This window comes from Fukomys damarensis, unplaced genomic scaffold (genome assembly GCF_012274545.1).
Source record: "Fukomys damarensis isolate Sample0158 unplaced genomic scaffold, DMR_v1.0_HiC HiC_scaffold_32, whole genome shotgun sequence".
Taxonomy (NCBI): Eukaryota; Metazoa; Chordata; class Mammalia; order Rodentia; family Bathyergidae; genus Fukomys; species Fukomys damarensis.
This window is the reverse complement of record NW_022900944.1, coordinates 37177938-37196866: the sequence shown is the minus strand read 5'-3', so window position 1 is coordinate 37196866 and position 18929 is coordinate 37177938. Positions and strand designations below refer to the sequence as shown.

Below are 18929 nucleotides of genomic sequence, written 5' to 3'. Positions count from 1 at the left end.
TTTTTTTTTTTGTCGTACCAGGGATTGAACTCAGGACCTTGTGCTTGCAAGGAAGGTGGTGGAACCACTGAGCTAAATCCCTGGCCCTTGAGAATACCTTAAACAAAAGAAAGAAAAACAAAAAACAAAAAACAAAACAAAACAAAGCAAAAAAACCCAAGAGACACATCAATCAAGTGCACTGTGTGGGATGACTTCATTGGTTCTTGATTTAAACAAAACAATTTAAAAAAGATGTTATTAAAAAAAGAGGGCCCTCGCAAGCACAAGGTCCTGAGTTCAATTCCCAGTACCCCACCAAAAATAATTCCTCTGTCATTGAACATTTCCTTTGTGGCATGGCCACTGAAGTTCTGTTTATGGGCTGGATGTATTGCAGTGACACTGTTCCTGCCTGGCAAGCACAAGGTCCCGAGTTAAGGTATAGGGAAAAAAAAAAAAAAAAAAGGAAAACAACATGGATTCTGTATTGAATTATACCAAGGAGTTATTAATTTGATGAGGTACAATAATTATATTCTGATTTTGAATTTTTAAAATCCTTATGTGCTTTATACTTATATTTTTAAAATACCCCATGGAGAAAAAGTGGAGGAAGGGTGAAACTGGAATGACAGAATATTTATAATTTTTAGTGTGGAAAAATGGCTAGAGGGGTGTTTGTTATATTCTACCTATCTATCCATCTATCTGTTCTATCCCATTTGTGTTTGGCAATTTCCATAATAAAAATTCGCAAAAAACCCCCACGAACAAACAAACTATACATGGCAAAGCAAATAAAAAGTCCTAAATTCTAGATAGTTCATCTCCAACTGAAGAATCTGAGCTGGGCCCTAGGGAAATGGCAGTAAACCATTGTCCTTGAAGGCCTCCTGGCCCAGGACCGAGCTGCATTCTGAGAAGAGAATATACTCGAACCACTCCCAGAATGTACATTTAGGATTGCAGTTCATCTTGCTTTTTCCAGAGCATTCGACAGAGTCGATGCACCTTTATGTTGTATCAGTTAGCTTTTCCTGTGTAACAAACGAGCTCAAAACTTAGTGGCTTAAAGTAAACAAGATCAGTTCTCACAATTCTGTGAGTTGACCCAGGGTTGACTTAGCGTGGGCCAACTGGTCTAGGGTGGCTACCGTCAAATGTCTGGGGCCTCAGCAGTGCCTCCTGTAAGAGGCTACCTGGGTTATTTACATGATGGAAAGCCTTCCAGAAGCAAAAGGGGACAAACTCAAATGCACCAGTATCCGTCCCTTTGGTCAGAACAAGGTGGATTCAAGGGTGGATTCAAGGCTGGAGGGATAGACTTGTTTGCATAATGGACTTGTCTAGCCAGGGTCTGACCCAGGCCAGCCCTCTGAATGAGACTGACATTTTATGCGTGGGCCAGAGTAAGTCCCTTGCTACACGCACATGCCCCAGAATTGAAATCTTATTTCCACTGGTAGAACAGGGGTGGTGGTGGAAATATTACTCAGAAATATCGATCCTGAGCCTATGGAACTGACCAGAATGAATAGTTCCCGAGTCTGCTTTTGTTTCTCTCCCATTATCTGTGGCCTAAACTCAGTCCGGTTTTTCTCCCACCTCCTCCCTGTCCCAGACGGCTGTGACTCATTCCTTGTGACAGCTCTTTGTGTCTCCCTCAGCCTTAAGAGAATGCAGTTGGGTTCACAGGAGGAGGCTGGGCTGGGCACGAAGGTGGCCGCTCCCCACCCCACAGGTCCTCATTCTCTGCCTCTAGAGTGTGGGATGGTGTGCATGGCTCTGAGGCCTGTATGGCCCTGTCCTATTTACTCCTGTAAATAGGTGGCCAGGCTGGTAGGTGACACAGTAATCTGTCCCCTGGATTTAGTCAGGCCCGGGCTGTCTGGGGAGAAGAATGTTCAGGGTAGGTGTAGTACATGGGTTGCAAACATGACCCCAGTCTTCACACACTGGTCGCTACCCTTCACGATGACAGGGTGCGGCTCCTTCCGTCAAGAAGGGCAGTGGATTCCCACTCCTGCCCCCATGTCGTGGACGTGACGGTGGGACCGGTCCAAGTTTAGGACTTAGGGGGCATTGACTCCTTTGCTCCTTTGCCTAGAACTCTGCCGTGCTTCGAAAAGTAGCCTAGGTTGGCCTGGAGGAGGCGGACCTAGAGCAGCCAGCACCTGGCCTCCCACCCAGCAGCCAGCAGAAGCAGCAGAGCAGCCTGGGTGAGCAGAGCCCAGCCCAGGTCAGCACGGCCCAGCCTGTATCAGCTAAGTTCCTACGTTCTGTGAAACATAACCAATGGCCATTATTTCCAGGCCCCTACGTTGCAGATGCTAGAGTGGGCATCTGAGAGCTCTTGCGGACTGTGTGTGTCCTGAACATTCAACAGTGTGTACTCCCCTGGGGCAGGGCACAGGCCCTAGAGTTTAAGTGCCCTCAGACAGGGCACAGAAGGACCAAGGGAGGTGGCCTTGGAGAGGGAGACAGTAAAGTCCCAGGGTGAGCAGGTCCCTGCTGCCCAGCCTGGGCACGTACCACAGCACAAGCCCAGCACAGATATTCTTTCGTTAAAGTTATTATTTTTTTAGAATCTAAATTATATCTGCATCTGAATTAAAGAATAAAGTAGTTCAATGTGGTTATATACATTTGGGGTGGGGCAGTTGAGACCAGTTCTCATTATGCAGCTCAGGCTGGCCTTGAACTGAGAGTGATCCTCCTGCCTCAGCCTTCCGAATGCTGGAATTACAGGCGTATACCACTACACCTAGCTTTATTTTAAATTTTTGTCTCCTCCTCTCCTTCCTCCTTTTTCTCCTCCTTCCAGGGATGCTGGAAATTGAACCCAGGGTTTCCTGAGACCTTTATTATATTTAATTTTGAGACATAGTCTTGCTAAGTTGCCCAGGCTGGACTTTAATTTGTGATCTTCCTGCCTCAGCCTCCCAGAGAGCTGAGATTATAGGCGTGTGCCACCACATCTAGCCATGTAACATAAACGACAGTAGGGCCCTGCCTGTTTCCTTCATCCACTTTCTACACACAGGACTCTTAATGTTAAAAAGCCATCCATCCATCCATCCATCCATCTTCTTCTTTTTATGTATGTATGTATGTATTTATTTTTGGTCCTGGGGATTGAACTCGGGCCCTTGGGCTTGCGAGGCGGGTGGCAGAACCACTGAGCCAAATCCCCGGCTCCCATCTGTCCTCTTCTCAGTGGCATCTCATAGCACTACTTCATTTTAGCCCTTATCTGTTAACTCCCCACCAGGGAAGACTTAGTTCTTTGTCACCGCACCCCTCCCCACGCATTTGCCCTCTGCTTGGCCCTGGCCCTCCCAGTATCCTGAAGTCATGATTTGGTGGAAATTAATATGCGTTTTAAAGTTGTTTCTATGACTTTGAAGGCTTTGTCACCGCTGAACTATGAAGATCGCTTTGCCCACCGTAAGTTTTCCACACAACTGTTCCCTCATGAGCTTCTCAATGATGCTAGAAGCCCAGGGGTGCAATGGGAGAGGCATAGTATTTCTAGTCTACACTCACCCCTTCTGAGAGAGAGGAAGAAGAGAGGAAGACAGAATGGGACAGAGAAAGAGAGGGAGACAGAAGCAGCCTTTGGGCCCTCCAGGGATTAGGGAAGGCCACTTGGGGACAGAGGTTCACGGAGTTTCTCTTATATGAGGATCTATGTCTTTTTTTTTTTTTTTTCCTGGCACTGGGGATGGAACACAGGACCTTGTGCTTGTGAGGCAGGCGTGGCGCCACTGAGCTAAATCCCTGGCCCTGAGAAGATATCCCATCTTATATGAGGACTATGTATTCCAGGCTGTAGCCCAGGCTGGCCTCGCCCTCACGGTGACCCTCTGCCTCAGCCTCCCGAGTGCCAGGACTGTAGAATGTGCCACCACGCCCGGCTAGATGTACTGTATGTATTTTGCACCTGTATGGAGAAAGCAAAATAGAAGACAAATAGGAAGTAAGAAGTGCAAATTACTCCACAAATTATCTATTCTGTTGTTTCAAAATGCTTTAATATATATCATAATTGGTTTCATTTATGTTACTAGTTTCTCTTAGCTCATTGAAGAGAAATTTTGTGTTTTTATGGGTTTGTTTCTTCTTTATAAGACTTTTTTTTTTATATATACCGGGGCTCGAACTCAGGTCCTTGCACTTGTGAGGTGGGCGGTGGAACCACTGAGCTACATCCCTGGCCCTGTAAGGCTCTTTTTTGTGGGATGTGGTGGCGCACACTGAGAGTTTGAGGCCAGCCTGGGCTATTAGTGAGTTCAAGGCCAGCCTGGGCTACATATGGAGACTTCGTCTAAAAAAACAAACATATGAAAAGAAAATCTTTTTTGCCTATGACTTCTACTCTGAGTAACATTTTGGCCATTCTCTTAAAATTATGTTACACAGCGTATTAACTGTTGTTCTATAATTATTTTGTTATGAAATTTTGTTTTATTTTTTTCATTAAAAAAAAATGACTAGGAACTCACAGGCTTCTAGTTAGGCCTCACTTGCCAGCTGAGGGGCCCTGGGTCCTTTGGGTTGTGTCTGTCAGAGGCCTCTGCCCGGGGTCTGGTTTCTTGCATCCCCAGCCCAGCTTTGGCTTCTGTCATCAGGTAACCTTGGTGGCCCCATCGGTGAAGGGCTAGGATTCAGGACTGGATACAGGTGACGCAGAGGTGACCCTCTCTCTCATTTGCATGGTTTTACCAGGGACCAGCAGTCAGGACTCACAGCGGGGTTCAGCACGGGCCTTTCTGGTGAGGAAGCTGCCGGAGGGTTGTGGGGCACAGCAGGGTGAGGAGTCTGAGGTGAGGGGTGCCCGTGGGGCCGGAGTGGTGGTGGCCCAGGCCCCAGAGCTCAGATGGTCCGAAGGGCCGTGGGGCAGGACTCAGAGTTACAGAGGGACCTGAGAGAGATGGAAACTTCCATCCGTACCAAAACCTATGCACCGAGGCTTGTGGTGGCTTTGTTTATTATCATCAAGAGCTGGGTACAGCCCAAATGCCACCCATGTGGGTGGACAAACAATGGTCCATTTACACAGTGGACTACTACTCAGCAAGGGACAGGAGGGGACCACTGACATGTGGGACGTCGTGGCAGAGCCCCAAGTGTGCACGCCAAGGGGAAGCAGCGAGGGGTGAAGGGTTGTGCCCCAGGATCGTGTGACAGTCTGTGTGGGTCATTGTGGGGTAGTCTGGGAAATGTGCCTAGCACTGGGTGGGAGGAGGTGTTCATGCCAGAGTGGCAGGGGGAGATTCTCCGGCGCATGGAGATGGTTTATGCCGTGATTACTACCATGGTTAAATGGCTTTGTGCAGTTGTCAAAATTCTTAGGATTATGAATGGGAAAAAAGGTGAATTTTCTGTCTAAGTTATACCTTGATGAACCTGAAAAACAAACAAACAAACACCATTGGAAAGTTAGAGTGGTGAAAGTTAGAGAGTGGACACTGTAAGGGCGGGGCGCTGCCAGGCGCTGGGGAAAGAGCCCAGGGCTTCATGGGTCCAGCAAGGGGTCTGCCCAAGGGCCAGCGCTTCTTGTTCATTCTGTGGGAGTGCAGTGGATGCCACAAAGCAGAGAGCCCCTAAATCCTGCCTGGTGCTCTTCACACCCTCAACATTCCCGGACCACAGAGGAGGCAGCGGGGCTCAAGGGGACAGACAAGAAGCCAGTCAGAAAGAGGCTTACAGCAGGCTCTGCTGCTGGCCAGCTCAGCTTCATCTACAAGATGAAGACAGTATTTTGTACCTCACGGAGCCCAGCGAGCAACAGATGGGAGGCCTGAGAGGGCTGGGCCCCCAGGAGTGTCTGCTTTCCAGAAGGACAACCAGTCTGAAATCCTGTCGTACTTCTTACAAGCTGTGTGATCTTAACCTTTCCGGGCCTCAATTTCCTCACTGATAAAAGGCTTTTTACAGTCTCATTAAATAGTTTTGAGGATTTAATGAACATAAGGACTTGGCCCTGGGTCTAGAATTCAGTGAGCTCTCAGAAAGAGAGCCCCAAGGGCTCACATATTATCATACGGTTGCCAAATTTATTTATTTAAAAATACATAGGAAATATATTATATATATTACATATCATATATTACATATATATGATGTCCCCTTGATGTGGAATAGCAGATAAACAATCAGTGAGTAATTTGTTTTGTTGTGAGACATGGTCTCTTCATGTAGTTCAGGCTGGTCTTGAACTCACTATATAGCCCAGGCTGGCCTCAAACTCTCAGTGATCCTCCTGCCTCAGCCTCCCTAGTATTGGGATTACAGGTGTGCATCGGTGAATTTTTTTCTTTAGCATAAGTATACCCCATGTGATATTTGGGACATTCTTATGGTAAAAATAATTCATGATGCAATTATACTAGAAAACATGTTTGTTTATCTGGCAGTCAAAGCTAACTGGACAGTCAGAGCTTTACCTGGCAGGGGAAGCACCTTGGGAGTGATTTGAGGAGGAAGTGAGCGGAGGGGTGGATCATCTACTGCTTCTCTGTCTTACCTGCAGGCCGAGTCCTTCCCGGCTTGGTCTGATGATCTGATGTCACCTGGTCCAGGCAGACTCCGGGGTGCGCGCCCACTGCCTGTGCATTCTTGGTCTGCTTTCCGCCCCGCCTGAGGCTGCCAGCCAGCCAGTGTCATCATAACTCACTCCTGGTGGGGACGGCCTTTCCAGCACCTGTCCCCCATGTGAGCCTGTGCCCCCTGGGGGCCACAGCCAGGGCAGGGTGTCCTGGGGCAGGCAGCAGGCGCTGCGAGTGTGGTGGGTCCTCTGTGCCTCGCTGATGGCTGAGTGGCAGCACAGCGCTTACATAATCAGTTTCTCCCCTCCTTCTTTTTCCAGAGCCAGACTTCACACTGAGCAGCTGCAGTCGGGGAAATCAGAGAAAGCGCCACCCAGCCCCAGATTCCAAGGGGCCCGCTGGGGACTCTCCTCTTCCTCGGGAAGGAAGACCCCGAGGCTGCCGGCTGGCACCAGCTCCTGGGCTTCGATGGCACTGGCAGCCACCACCCCCAGGCTGTCCTCCGCCCTGCCAGGCAGATAGGGCCGCTGTGCCCAGGGGCATCTGCCCTCTGCCTGCTGTCCGGTGGCTCCTCTTGGTCCGCCTTTCCTGGACTGCTGATGTGAGGCCATGTAGGCACTGCTCAGGCCTTTGCATATACTGCTGGGGACAGTGCCGCTGCTCTTGGGGGACCCAGTGCATCACCATGCCCCGGGGACTCGCCTGGCTGCACTGTGAGTACTGGGGTCCCTGGAGACCTTCCCTGGGAGGCCTTGGGCCAGAGTGGGCTCTGCTGTAGCCATGGCAACCAGGGCTTTCTTGATGCCGAGAAGTTGAGAAGCTTCCAGTCTCCCTGTAGGCAGCCCCTTTGCCCTGCTTGCCCCTGACCCAGGCTCAGAAGGGCAAGCTGGGCATGAGCCTGGACTGGGAGGTGTAGTCAGTGGTTACAGACGGGGAGCCACTGTGGTGGGTGGCAGCTTTTCACCCCTGTAGCTTCATTGGCATCGGGGAGCACGCTGGGGCGGAGGTGGCAGAGAGATTTGTGTCTTCCCTGGGTGTGGCTGGTGGGGTGGGGTAGGGACCAGTGGCCCAAGACAGGTGGGTCACATGCATCCAGGAGCCTGGAGAGGCAGCCAGCTCCCCTCAGATCCCCCCTCATGACAGAACAGAGAGAAAAAGCAGGAAGCCAACAGCGCCGTATATATATGTATATAAAAAGAAAAATAAGTTAAAATGGTCACAGGAATAAGAGAGGAAGGAACTGGAGAGCTGTTGGGGCTGCCAGGTGGGAGGCCAGGCCGCATGGCCCTCAACCTGAGACCCAGTGTCACCGACTCCGATGGAACACGGTTCTCCGGGCCGCCCACGGTGCCCTAAGAGTGATGGCTGAGGCACTGAGGCCTCACCTCCCAGCTCTGCAGCTGGCTCGGCGCTAGGTGCCCAGCAGTGACCCAGTGCTCCGGTGTTGGGGAGCAGGGCAGCGGTGTGGGTGAAGCGCCGTGGGCCGGGCAGTTTGCGTCCGGGCAGACACGGGGCTGGGGGACCTTGGTCCGGGCAGAGCAGAGCATGGGCAAAGCCTCAGTGGGGGCCGGAGAGGGACAAGGCCACAGAGCCTCAGCGGCCTTGAAGGCTGAGCAGAGAGTGCCAGAGATGCCGGGGAGCCCTGGGACTGGGTGGGGGCCTGGCTGGAGGTCTCCTTCCAGCGGTACTTGGAGTTTCCTGCAGCCATCTGGGCTGAGGGAATGAGGGTCAGTTCTCAAGGTGGAGGGGAAGAGGGGGCTGGAAGCTCCAGGAGGCAGCTCTCAGGGCTGGGCAAGGACTGGCTGGGGAGTGCAGCACAAGCTGGGTGGCTCAGGACAGCAGAATGTACTGTCTCACCGTCCTGGCGACCAGAGTGGGAAATCGGGGTGCGGGCTAGGCATGTACCAACCCACGGCTCTGGGGAGGCTCCTTAGCAGCTAATGATGGCTCCCGAGGTTCCTCGGCTGTCTTTGCCTGGCCTTTCCTGCCTCGTGCCTTGGTTTCTCCTCCTCTTCTTACCAGGACGCCAGTCACTGGAGTTAGGGCAGTGGATGTTTCCATGGGTAGAACCTTGGCCCAGTGACATCTGTAAAGGCGCTACCCCCACATAAGGTCACACTCTGAGTTTCCAGTGGATATGACGGGGGGTGCATGAGGGTGGGGTGAGAAGCCTCATTTGTCACTGTACAGAGGGTCATCTTGGGGAGGGCACGGGTGCCCCCTTCTACCTGCCGTCACCCGGAAGGGAGCGCCTTGCATCCGTCTTTCCTCAGCCTCACTTCTGTCCTGCTGGCTTTTATCTCTGGAGGGAGGAGGAGCGGAAGGGGCTCCTTTCCAGCGTCAGCGTCAACAGTGCACTGGGCTGTGCAGCACCTGGGGTGACAAGTGTCACTCGCTTGAGGTTTCGACTGTGCCCTTTCTGCCCGGTCCCCTGTTTCTCCTGGGGGAGGCAGCAGAGATGAAGCTGAAAATGGAGATGGTGGCCCAGCTGCAGACTTCGAGTCCTTTCCTGGGCCAGGCTGAGGTGCTGTGGCTCTAGAAGACCTTGTACCTGACTTGAGGCCACACGGTTGGCAGGTCCTGATGGCTCCACAGAGAGAGTAGGACTTGGGGATGGGGTGGACAGCCTGTGGTGACTGCTGACCCAGTGTAGACAGGAATGCCCCTTTAATCTTATTTAGTGTGTGTGTGTGTGTGTGTGTGTGTGTGTGTGGTGCGTTTAAAACAGTCTCACTGTAGCCCAGGCTGGCCTCAAACTTGAAATCTTCCTAGCTCAGGCTCCTGAGTGCTAGAATTAGCCATGTATCACCACACTCACTTAGAAATACTCTTTATTCTGGGGGAAATTTGGATTTCTCTGTGCAATCCCCACAGGTCAGGCATGGCCCTTGGGATACCTAGGTCTGCTTTTTTTTTTTTTTCAACACTGAGGATGGAAGCCAGGGCCTTGTGCCTGCTGGGCAAGCACTGTATTACTGAACTATCCCCCTAGCCCTGCTCTGTGGTCCCATAAGTGTGTCCCAGGACCAATGGCCACAACTTCACCTGGGAACTTGTCCCACAGGGACATTCTCTGGCCCCACCTCAGACCTGCTGGATCAGAGTGAGGCAGGACTGGGGTATCAGGGCCTCAACCAGCTCCCCAGGGGATTCAGATGCTGGCTCCCATTTCCACAGCTAGAGGTGAACCCCAAAATTCAGGCATGCTGTGTTCAGCCAGGCAGACCTTGCTGTGGATGCCGGTATTAGGGATTCAGGCCAGGGTTAAGAGGCCCGGTCAGGTAATGAGTGAACTGGGCGTGGTGCTGAGAGGGGACTTGGGGTGCTGGTATGAGCAGGGCTGGGGAGAAAGAGTCCCAGTGAGACTTTGGAAGAGGCCTGCAGTGTGAGGTAATAGCAGGGCCCAGTGGAGCAGGAGCAAAGCCCCAGATGCAGGAATGATCTTGACCTCCAGGGGTGGGTGCCAGGCAGAGAGGCTTTATGACTTAGAGACAGAAGCCAAGCTGATTGATGTCAAAGAGGGAAACACTGGTTTGGTTTGTGCTTGTCTGTTCCTTGGGCCCACTATTGTGTCACGTGCATAGGAGAGAGGAGGAGTGCAGGACAGATTACTGCCACCTTGAAACCTTGCAAAAGTGTGGCTGTTAGGGTTCTGTGGAAGGGAAGGTCAGGCGACTACAGCTCACATAGGGCTCGGTAGACTAAAGATAGGTTGAGGAAGGGTGTTCTGTGAGGGGTCCCAGCAGGTGCAAAGGCCCAGGGGTAGCAGGATCCAAATAGGGTGAAATTAGGGGAGGAAAGGAGGTGTCCTAACAGATAAAGTAGCCAGGCCAGCAGGGTGAGGGACAAAATCTTCCAAGGTGCCAGGAAGTGAGTGGGGGAGAATCCAATAGGTAATTCATACTCAGGGCAGGGATGGTCAGGGAGGTGCCTCAGCCTGCTTGGCTACTTTAAAAAACAAAACAAAACAAAAAAATGAGGCTATTGACTACTTCTGAGAATAAGACTAGATACTGATTGTAGAGAATAAAAAATACAAAGAATATTGAAAAACAAAACCTCCCATAGAGATTTGGTGCATTTCCTTCTCCAACTCTTTTCACACATACTCATGGAAAGAAGGAACAAAATTCAAGTCCTGCTATGTAGGTGGGTAGTATTTATTTATTTATTGTCACTGGGGATCGAACTCGGGTCCTTGTACTTTCGAGGCAGGTGGCAGAATCACTGAGCCAAATCCCCGGCCCTGCTTATTATTTATTTATTTATTTTCTAATACTGGAGACTGAACCCAGGGCCTCAGCACTCCCGTTTCCCCTTTTATAAATTTTTTATTTTGAGGCAAGGTCTTGCTAAACCACTAAGTTGCCTAGACTGGGTTTGAACTTGCAATGTCCTGCCTCAGCCTCCCAGAGTGCTGGGGTTATAGGAGTGTGCCATTCTGCAGAGCTAGGGCATGCTTTCAAAAAATGTCACTAAGCACATCTTAAGTATTTTTCTCATTATGGAAACGTCATTCCTTGAAAATGTGATTTTTTTAATTGGCTACATTCATTCATACGTAATGTCTTGGCCATTTACAATAATTTTCACACTTATAAAAGAGCGTGGCAGTAGTAAGTCCTTATCCATAAATATTTTGGTTATTACTCTTTCATGCTTTCCTTCCATTTCATGAGTTCAGTGGGCCAAAGGGTGTGGACTTGATTAAATCCATTAATAACAAAACTTGCCAAATCACTTTCCAGGATGACAACACCTTGCTTCACTACTTGGCCAACATGAGATATTAATAAAACAAAACAAACACAGAAAAACCTTTCCATTTCCATTTTGATAGATGAAAAACCTTTCCATTTTAATAGATAAAAAATGGCATCTAATTTTTTAATGGTATTGGGGATTGAACCCACGGCTTTGAGGGAGCTAGGCAAGTTTACCATCACTGTGCGACCCCCAGCCCTTTCTATTTTTCATTTTACTTCCTATCTTTAGGGGTGGGGGTTTGTTTTGTTTTTTATACTGGGGATCAAAGTCGGATGTCGGGCTTGTGAGGCAGTCGACAGAACCACTGAGCTACATCCCCGGCCCTTTTTTTTTTTTTTTTTTTTTTTTTTTTTAATATGTAGTAGACTGACCTGGAACTCACTATGTAGTCCACGCGCGGCTCAAACTCATAACGATCCTCCTGCCTCAGCCTCCCGAGTGCTGGGATTACAGGCGTGAGCCACCACGCCCGGCATTATTTTTTATTTTTGAGACAAGATCTCACTGAGTTGCCCAGGCTTGCCTCAAACTTCTGATCCTCCTTCCTTTGCCTCTTGAGAAGCTGGGACTGCAAGCAAGCATGTGCCACTGTGTCCAACTATCTAATTTTTTTTATCTCATTGTTTTAATGTGAATTTCTTTCTTTTATTAGTGAGCTTGATATTTTCATATGTCTTGCCCTTTTATGTTTTGTTTTTTCTGCTGTGATCCACTTAACTCCTCAAGCTCATTGCAGTCAGACGTTTTCTGTCCAGAGCTGCAGGGGCTGTTTCTGAGGTCACAGTGACCTCCAGTGGTAAAAGGCAGGTAATGTTTCAAAGGATGGCCGTTTATTGGTTACAGGTACAGCCCTAGTGAGATCAGCTCCGTATCCCACAGCCACCGGAGTGAAAAGCGATGCAGACCACTGGTACATTTCGTGGCGGATGTTAGACAGAGCAGGGAAAAGAGTCGTCTAGGTCATTAGAGTCACTTTTAGAGTTGGAACTAGAATCCAACTTGAAAGGACGCGAGAGCCTGACTCACAGGGCAGGAGCTGGGAGAGATGGGACCAGCTTGGGCCTGTGGGGTAGACACTGGTCACCACCGGGCTGCTTGCAGGTGCCCGTCCTTTCTGATCTGGGGCCCAGGCCTGTTAAAGCATCGGTGTGTGGGTGGTGGGAAGGCTCCCTGGGGCTCTGCACCTACCACCCCTTCCCGTGAGTACTTGTAACCCAAGAAAATGGTACAGCTTTGCACACTGGGGCGGTGGCGGGGGGGACATGGTGCCTGGTGCTCATGTGCTTTTGTTGGGTGTGGTCCACAGATCTTGGGATCCTCCTCGGTGTGGCCTTGGGGAACGAGGGCTTGGAAGTGTGGCCTTTGACCCAGAATAAGGGGTGCACTGCCACGGGCTACCTGCGGGACAAGCTGCAGTACAAGAGCCGGCTTCAGTACATGGTAACCACGCGCACACCAGCTGTGTCCCTGTCCCAAGCCCAGCAGCTCGCGTGGTGCAGGGCTCTGGACCCAGAGGGCCTCCTTGGCCTTGTCAGCCCTGAGTCACCACAGCTCTCTGTCTACCGTTCCCAGCCCCTAGCCCGTGTCTGGTCTGCTCTCTGCTCCCTCCTGCCATCTCCCAGAAGCCCTGTCCCTCTCCCAGACGTGACCTTTGATTGCTGGAGTGGACTCTGGGGACTCCTTGCAAACCCCAGGCTTATTACCGGGAGAAGCAAAGACTGACAAACTGAAATGTTTGTTTGGTTCTTTTCTGAGAGTTGGCTCTATATGTCTGCTTCTAAAAATGCTTTCATTGAGATACAATTCACATTCCGCAGAATCCACCCCTTTGAATTGTACAGCTGCTTGGTTTTGGTGTCCACAGAGGTGTGCAAGCATTGCCACAGTAAGCTTTACAGCACGTCCCTCACCCAAGATGCTGGGTCCTCGACATAGTGAGGGCTCACCTTGGACCTGAAACCTTAGCCTCACCGGCGAGGTGGTGGTCTTTGGTTTCACGTTGTTTGTGTTTGTCTTCGGACCAGTGTGGAGCTGGGCCTGTCTCCTCCCTAGAGGACCCCCCTGGTGTCATGGGGATGGGCCTGGGCCCCACTCCGACCTCAGCGTTCTTACCGGGCTGGGGCCACCTGTCCAAGCCGTGTCTGCCTCTGACCTCATGCTTTGTTGCTGTGCCTCCTAGAAACACTACTTCCCCATCAACTACAAGATCAGCGTGCCTTACGAGGGGGTGCTCCGAATCGCTAACATCACCAGGCTGGTGAGGACCCCCGGCCTCCGGCCAACCCCCCCACCCCGTCCCTGCCCTGACCCTACCCAAGGCTGCCACCGTGGGTGCCCTATGGGCTCGGCTTGCTGGCGGGGAGGAGAGGCCACAACCCACAACCGCGTCCGGGGGTTCCAGGGACTCTCGTGTCCCCGCAGCAGAGGGCCCGGGTGAGTGAGCAGGAGCTGCGGTACCTGTGGGTCCTGGTGAGTCTCAGCGCCACCAAGTCCGTGCAGGACGTGCTGCTGGAGGGCCACCCGTCCTGGAAGTACCTGGAGGAGGTGCAGACGCTGCTGATGAACGTGTATCGGGGTCTCAGGGTGAGCTGAGCCTGGGGGAGCCGAGGGTGGGCGTGGCCGCAGAGGGAAGGGGGGGGCCCAGGAGAGCTCTGGGGTGCCCCGAGGGCGGAGGGACAGGAAGCAGGGCGGGAAAAGGAGCCTGGAGAGGAGACTGGCTTGAATTAAGTAAAACGAAAAAGAAGCTCCTTCCTGCACAACACGGTTGATCTGAACCCTCGGGAGGTGTCCTCCACAAAGCCCAAGACATACTAAAACAGTAAGGTGACAGAATCAATGTGTCCCCAGGAAGGCCATCTGTCCCTACCAGCCTTCCTCAGATCCCTGTACTGGACCCACCTGCCACCACCTCCACCAGCTGCCCGGGCTCATCTGCTCACCAGGCCCAGAGCAGCTGGCACCAACTGTGGTAGTCCCAGGAGGAAGGGCCTCAGGGAGCAGCTGCTGTTTTTACAGCTGCCTATGACCAGCCCCAAAGCCTGGAAGGGGCCCCTTCATCCCTGCAGAGTCGGGAGGCCCGGCCAGATCCTTGGGGGCTTGTGCCCAAGGACAAGTGGGTGCCCAGGCCAAAGGAGCATCCCGGGGTGTGCTTGGGATGTGGAGGGGACATTTCCACCCTCGTTATTCCTCCAGGGCATTTCCCAGCCCCCGTGAGGGCTGGGCTCCCTCTCCCACTCTCTCTTTCTCTGTCTTTTGGTACCAGGGATGGAACTTGGGACCTTGTGCATGCCAGGCAGGCAGTGGAACCACTGAGCTAAATCCCCAGCCCTGGCCCCTCTCGATTAAAGTAGTGCACCTAGGGATTCTATTATTACTATTATTCTTAATTATTATTATTATTGAACCCCTGAGCTACACCCCAGCCCTGTAGCCAGCTTTTACATCTCTCTTCTTTTTTTTTTTCTTGTTTTATGGAACAGTACCTTTCTATGTTGTCCAAGCTGGCCTTGAACCCACTGTGTAGCCTAGGTTGGCCTCAGATTCACAACGACTCTCCTGTCTCAGCCTTCTGAGTGCTGGGAATATAGATGTGTGCCACTGCTCGGTTTATACCTTTCTTCTGACACTGTTGGTAGCCATGACCTAGTTTTTAAGATGGATCGTACTTAGAGAAAAACCACCCTTCAGATTTTCTTCGCTTGTAAACCTCCCAGTGGTCATACAATGTAGGAGGTCTAAACTAGGAATTGGATAAAAGCTGTTTCCAGCTCTGTAGCCTTGAACAAGTTATTTGACCCCTAGGCTTCAGATCCATCACTTAAAAATATATTTATATACTTTTTCCAATACTGGTGGGCCATATTCTCATCTTTTTTTTTTTTGGTACTGGGATCAAACTCAGGCCCTTCTGCTTGTGAGACTGACGACAGCACCACTCAGCTAAATCCCCAGTCCTCCTCAACTTTTTAAAATTTTGAGCCAGAGTCTCACTAGGTCCCTGTTTCCCAGGCTGGGCTTAAACTTGCAATCCTCCTGCCTCAGCCTCCAGAAGTGCTGGGATCACAGGCTGTGCCTCCATGCCCTGGCACATCCGCCATTTGTGAGGAAAAATGGTTGGAATGAAGTATGAAATGGTACCTACGGCAGCTGTAGAATAATTCCATGACTTAATTTAATGTCCTCATCTACTTGGAGATGCCAGGATTCCAGATTCACATTGTTCTGGTCCTACATTTCTGCACTTTCTCTTGTTAAGTTTCCTTCAGGAAAAAACAAAAATGAAGAAAATTCTAGATAGAGACCATGGGGGCTGTGCTGTGAGGGAGCACATTTTATAATATAAAATCTGCCATTTGACCCATTTTGTACAACTTTAGTGGCATTATTTTTTGTTTTGGTATTGGGGATTGAACTTGAGCCCTTGCGCTTGCAAGGCAGGCAGCAGAACCACTGAGAAATCCCCAACCCTTAGTGGCATTAATTATATTCACAGTGTTAGGCCATTTCTGGAACCTTCTGTTATCCCGAACAGAAATTACCCATGAAGCACTCACTCACTCCCCATTTTCTGCCTCTTTGCACTCCTGGTGACCTGTAATTTGCTTTTTGTCACTGTATATTTGTTTCTTCTTAGTACTGTATAGAGGTGGATTCATGCACTATTTGTCCTTTCAAATCTGGGGGCTGCACTTGGCACATTTTCAAAGTTCACCCATGGGTCCCAGATCTCTGGGAGGCTGAGGCAGGAAGATAGATAGCAGGAGGAATTTAGCCTGGGCAACTTAGTGACTTAGTGAAACCCTGATTCAAAAGAAAAAAAAAAAAAGTTGAGGGCACGGGCCTTGGATTAAATCCCCAGTATTGAAAAAAAATTTTTTAATCCATTGGGCTTGCCTCACACATGAGGCCCTGCGTTTGATCCCAGTACTAAAAAATGTTTATCCATGCCATGGCATGTTTCAGAAATTCTTTCCTTTTTATGGTGAAATCATATTCCAGTTGTGTAGGTGCCACATCTGGTTTATCTATTTGCCTTGGGTTGTGTCCAGCTTTTGGTTGTTGGGAAAAATGCTGCTGTGAACATGGGTTTGTTTAAATCCCCATTTTTAATTCTTTGGGTATGTCCACTGAGGAGTGGGATTTCTGGGTCACAAGGTAGTTCTGCTTGGCTTTTCCTAGGGTGCTGTAACAAATGAGCCCAAATTGGGAGGCCTACAGCACAGACTGGCCAGATGCAGTGGTACATCCCTATAATCCCAGCAATTGGGAGGCTGAGGCAGGAGGGTAGCAAGTTTGAGTCCCATCTGGACAATTTTAGTGAGACACAGTCACAAAATAATAAAATAAAGGAGAGCTAGGTATGGTGGCGTACACCCATAATCCTAGCACTCTGGAGGCTGAAGCAGGAGGATTGCTAAGACCCCTATTTAAACAACAAAACAACCTATATGCCTCCCCATGTGCTAGACAGGTGAGATAGCTCACTCATAGGCTCCTGGTCACAGGAAGTCTGGGGCAGCACCAGGCCAGATGGCCCCACAGTTCTTACATAGTGTGGCTCCCATCTGTCAGTGGTCCTGATGGTTTCCTCCTTTGCAGGATGTGGAGATCAGCCCCAAGGTGGAAGCCTTGTTGTCTGTCCTCAGCACCCCAGGCCTGAGCCTGAAGCTGGTGAGGCCCAAAGCCCTGATGGACAACTGCTTCCGGGTCATGGAGCTGCTGTACTGCTCTTGCTGTAAGGAGCTATCGGTGGGCAGGGCTGGGAGGGGCAGGAGGCCGGTGTCTGGGCCCAGGGCGCCACCCTCCTGGCCACACCCTCTCCCTCCAGAGTGACAGCTCACTTCTGGAAGCCAAGATAGGCCCGGGAGTACAGACAAGAAAGACTGTGTGGCTTGTGGGTGCCATGGCACATGCCTAGAATCCCAGCTATTTGGTAGGCTGAAGCAGGAGGATCACAAGTTCAAAGCCAGCCAGGGCAATTTAGAAAGACCATCTCAAAATAAAAATTGAAAGCCAGGCGTGGTGGCACACGCCTATAATCCCAGCACTCAGGAGGCTGAGGCAGGAGGATCTCTGTGAGTCTGAGACCAGCCTGGGCTACATAGTGAGTTCCAGGTCAGTCTCAACTACAGAGTGAGACCCTGTCTCAAAAAACAAAACAAATAAACAAAAAAAAATTTTAAAAAAATTGAAAAAGGACTGGGGAGGTGGTAGCTCAATACTTACTAGGTTCAATCCCCAGTAATGTACAAAAAAAAAAAAAAATTTTAAAAAAATTGAAAAAGGACTGGGGAGGTGGTAGCTCAATACTTACTAGGTTCAATCCCCAGTAATGTACAAAAAAAAAAAAAAGTGGCTTGGCCGGAGTAGTGGTGGTGGTGGATCTTTATGTCTCCTGCAGTCTTTTTTTCTCTCTGCCCCTTACAGGTAAACAAAGCCCCATCCTAAACTGGCAGGACTGCGAGGTGCCAAGTTCTCAGCCCCACAGTCCAGAGCCCTTGTTACAGTGTGCAGCCACCCACTTGTACCCTCCACCCTAGGACCCTGCCACCTGCCTGCCCGGCTCCCGGGGCCTAAGCGCTGAACCCCGGCTGAGGTCTCTTGGCCTGAGCTGCCTGTATGTTGATCCTGTGTGGGGACCCTTGAGTCCCAGGAACCAGGCAGGGCCTGAGACTTTGGAGAAGCCCCCTGAGCTGGCTTCCACCTTCCGACTGACTGTCTCCTGCAGAGTGGCAGGGGCTGGGGACTCTGGGCTGCAGGTGATGCTGAAGTCTCCTGTGGTCCCTGGGCCAGAGCTGTGCTTCGAGGCAGCAGCAGAAATGCAGGGACCACGTAGGACTCCAAACTCGCCGTGGCTTTCCAGCCAGTTGGCACTGAGGGCTGAGCTAAATGCCATATCTTGCCACAGTGGTTGCTATTCTAGTTTTTTTTTTTTTTCTATTAAACGCCTGCTTTTTTTTGGTTTGGTTTGGCTTGCTTTGCATCTGTGATGGTGAACTTGGCTGGCTGAGGGCAAGTGGTGGGATGGGCAGTGGGCTGGGGGGGTTCAGCATCTGGACTTGCCGTGGACGGAGTGTTACTCACGACAGTGGAGGATCGAGTTCCTTCCAGCCCTGCCCTAGCCCGCAGCACCTCAGCACGCCCGAGGGGTGTCTTTGAGGGGCCAGAGTGATGACAGGGATGTTGGCCATCTTCTCACTCCCCTGGCTGCCCAGACAGCCCCCAGCAGGGGCAGAGTGGGGCCGCCTTAGCCTCAGGTCTAGGCTGAAGCCCTGGCCACTCCTGTCCCTGTGCCCGGGGACCTGTCTGGCTCAGAGTCCCTGGGGTCTGGATGACCAAGGCCAGGTGCAGGGGTAAGAAAGGGGCAGGGAAGGCAGGCAGAGGCAGGGGTGTTAGTTACAGTACGACTTTATTAATACTGGAATCTTCACAGTGCATCTGTTACTTGTAGCGGTGACTATTTAAATCAAGGGGAGGATGGAGTGGAGAAGGTGGGGAGGAGAGAATTGATCCAAAAACCGACAGAAAGAAAAGAAACAAAATGGTCCAGACGGAGGAGTGTGGGGGGTTGGGGTGAGTCAGAACCAGGAGGGGCAGCCTGGAGTGGGAAAATAAATAAAAAAGGAACAA

At 50.9% G+C, this 18929-nt stretch overlaps 1 protein-coding gene across 3 annotated transcripts in view; it reads left to right on the top strand.

Moving 5' to 3' along the window:
- Positions 1-18929, top strand: part of Il34 (interleukin 34) — a 50252-nt gene extending 31323 nt beyond the window's left edge. For 2 of the 3 annotated variants that reach the window (XM_033757817.1, XM_010644434.2), the window contains 6 exons: positions 6854-7246; positions 12607-12740; positions 13480-13557; positions 13722-13883; positions 16899-17034; positions 17727-18929. In XM_033757817.1, coding sequence (XP_033613708.1) covers positions 7219-7246; positions 12607-12740; positions 13480-13557; positions 13722-13883; positions 16899-17034; positions 17727-17839 — 651 coding nt within the window. In that variant the 5' untranslated portion in view covers positions 6854-7218 and the 3' untranslated portion in view covers positions 17840-18929. The remainder of the gene's footprint in view (positions 1-6853; positions 7247-12606; positions 12741-13479; positions 13558-13721; positions 13884-16898; positions 17035-17726) is intronic. The other variant, XM_010644437.2, reaches the window with a different exon arrangement.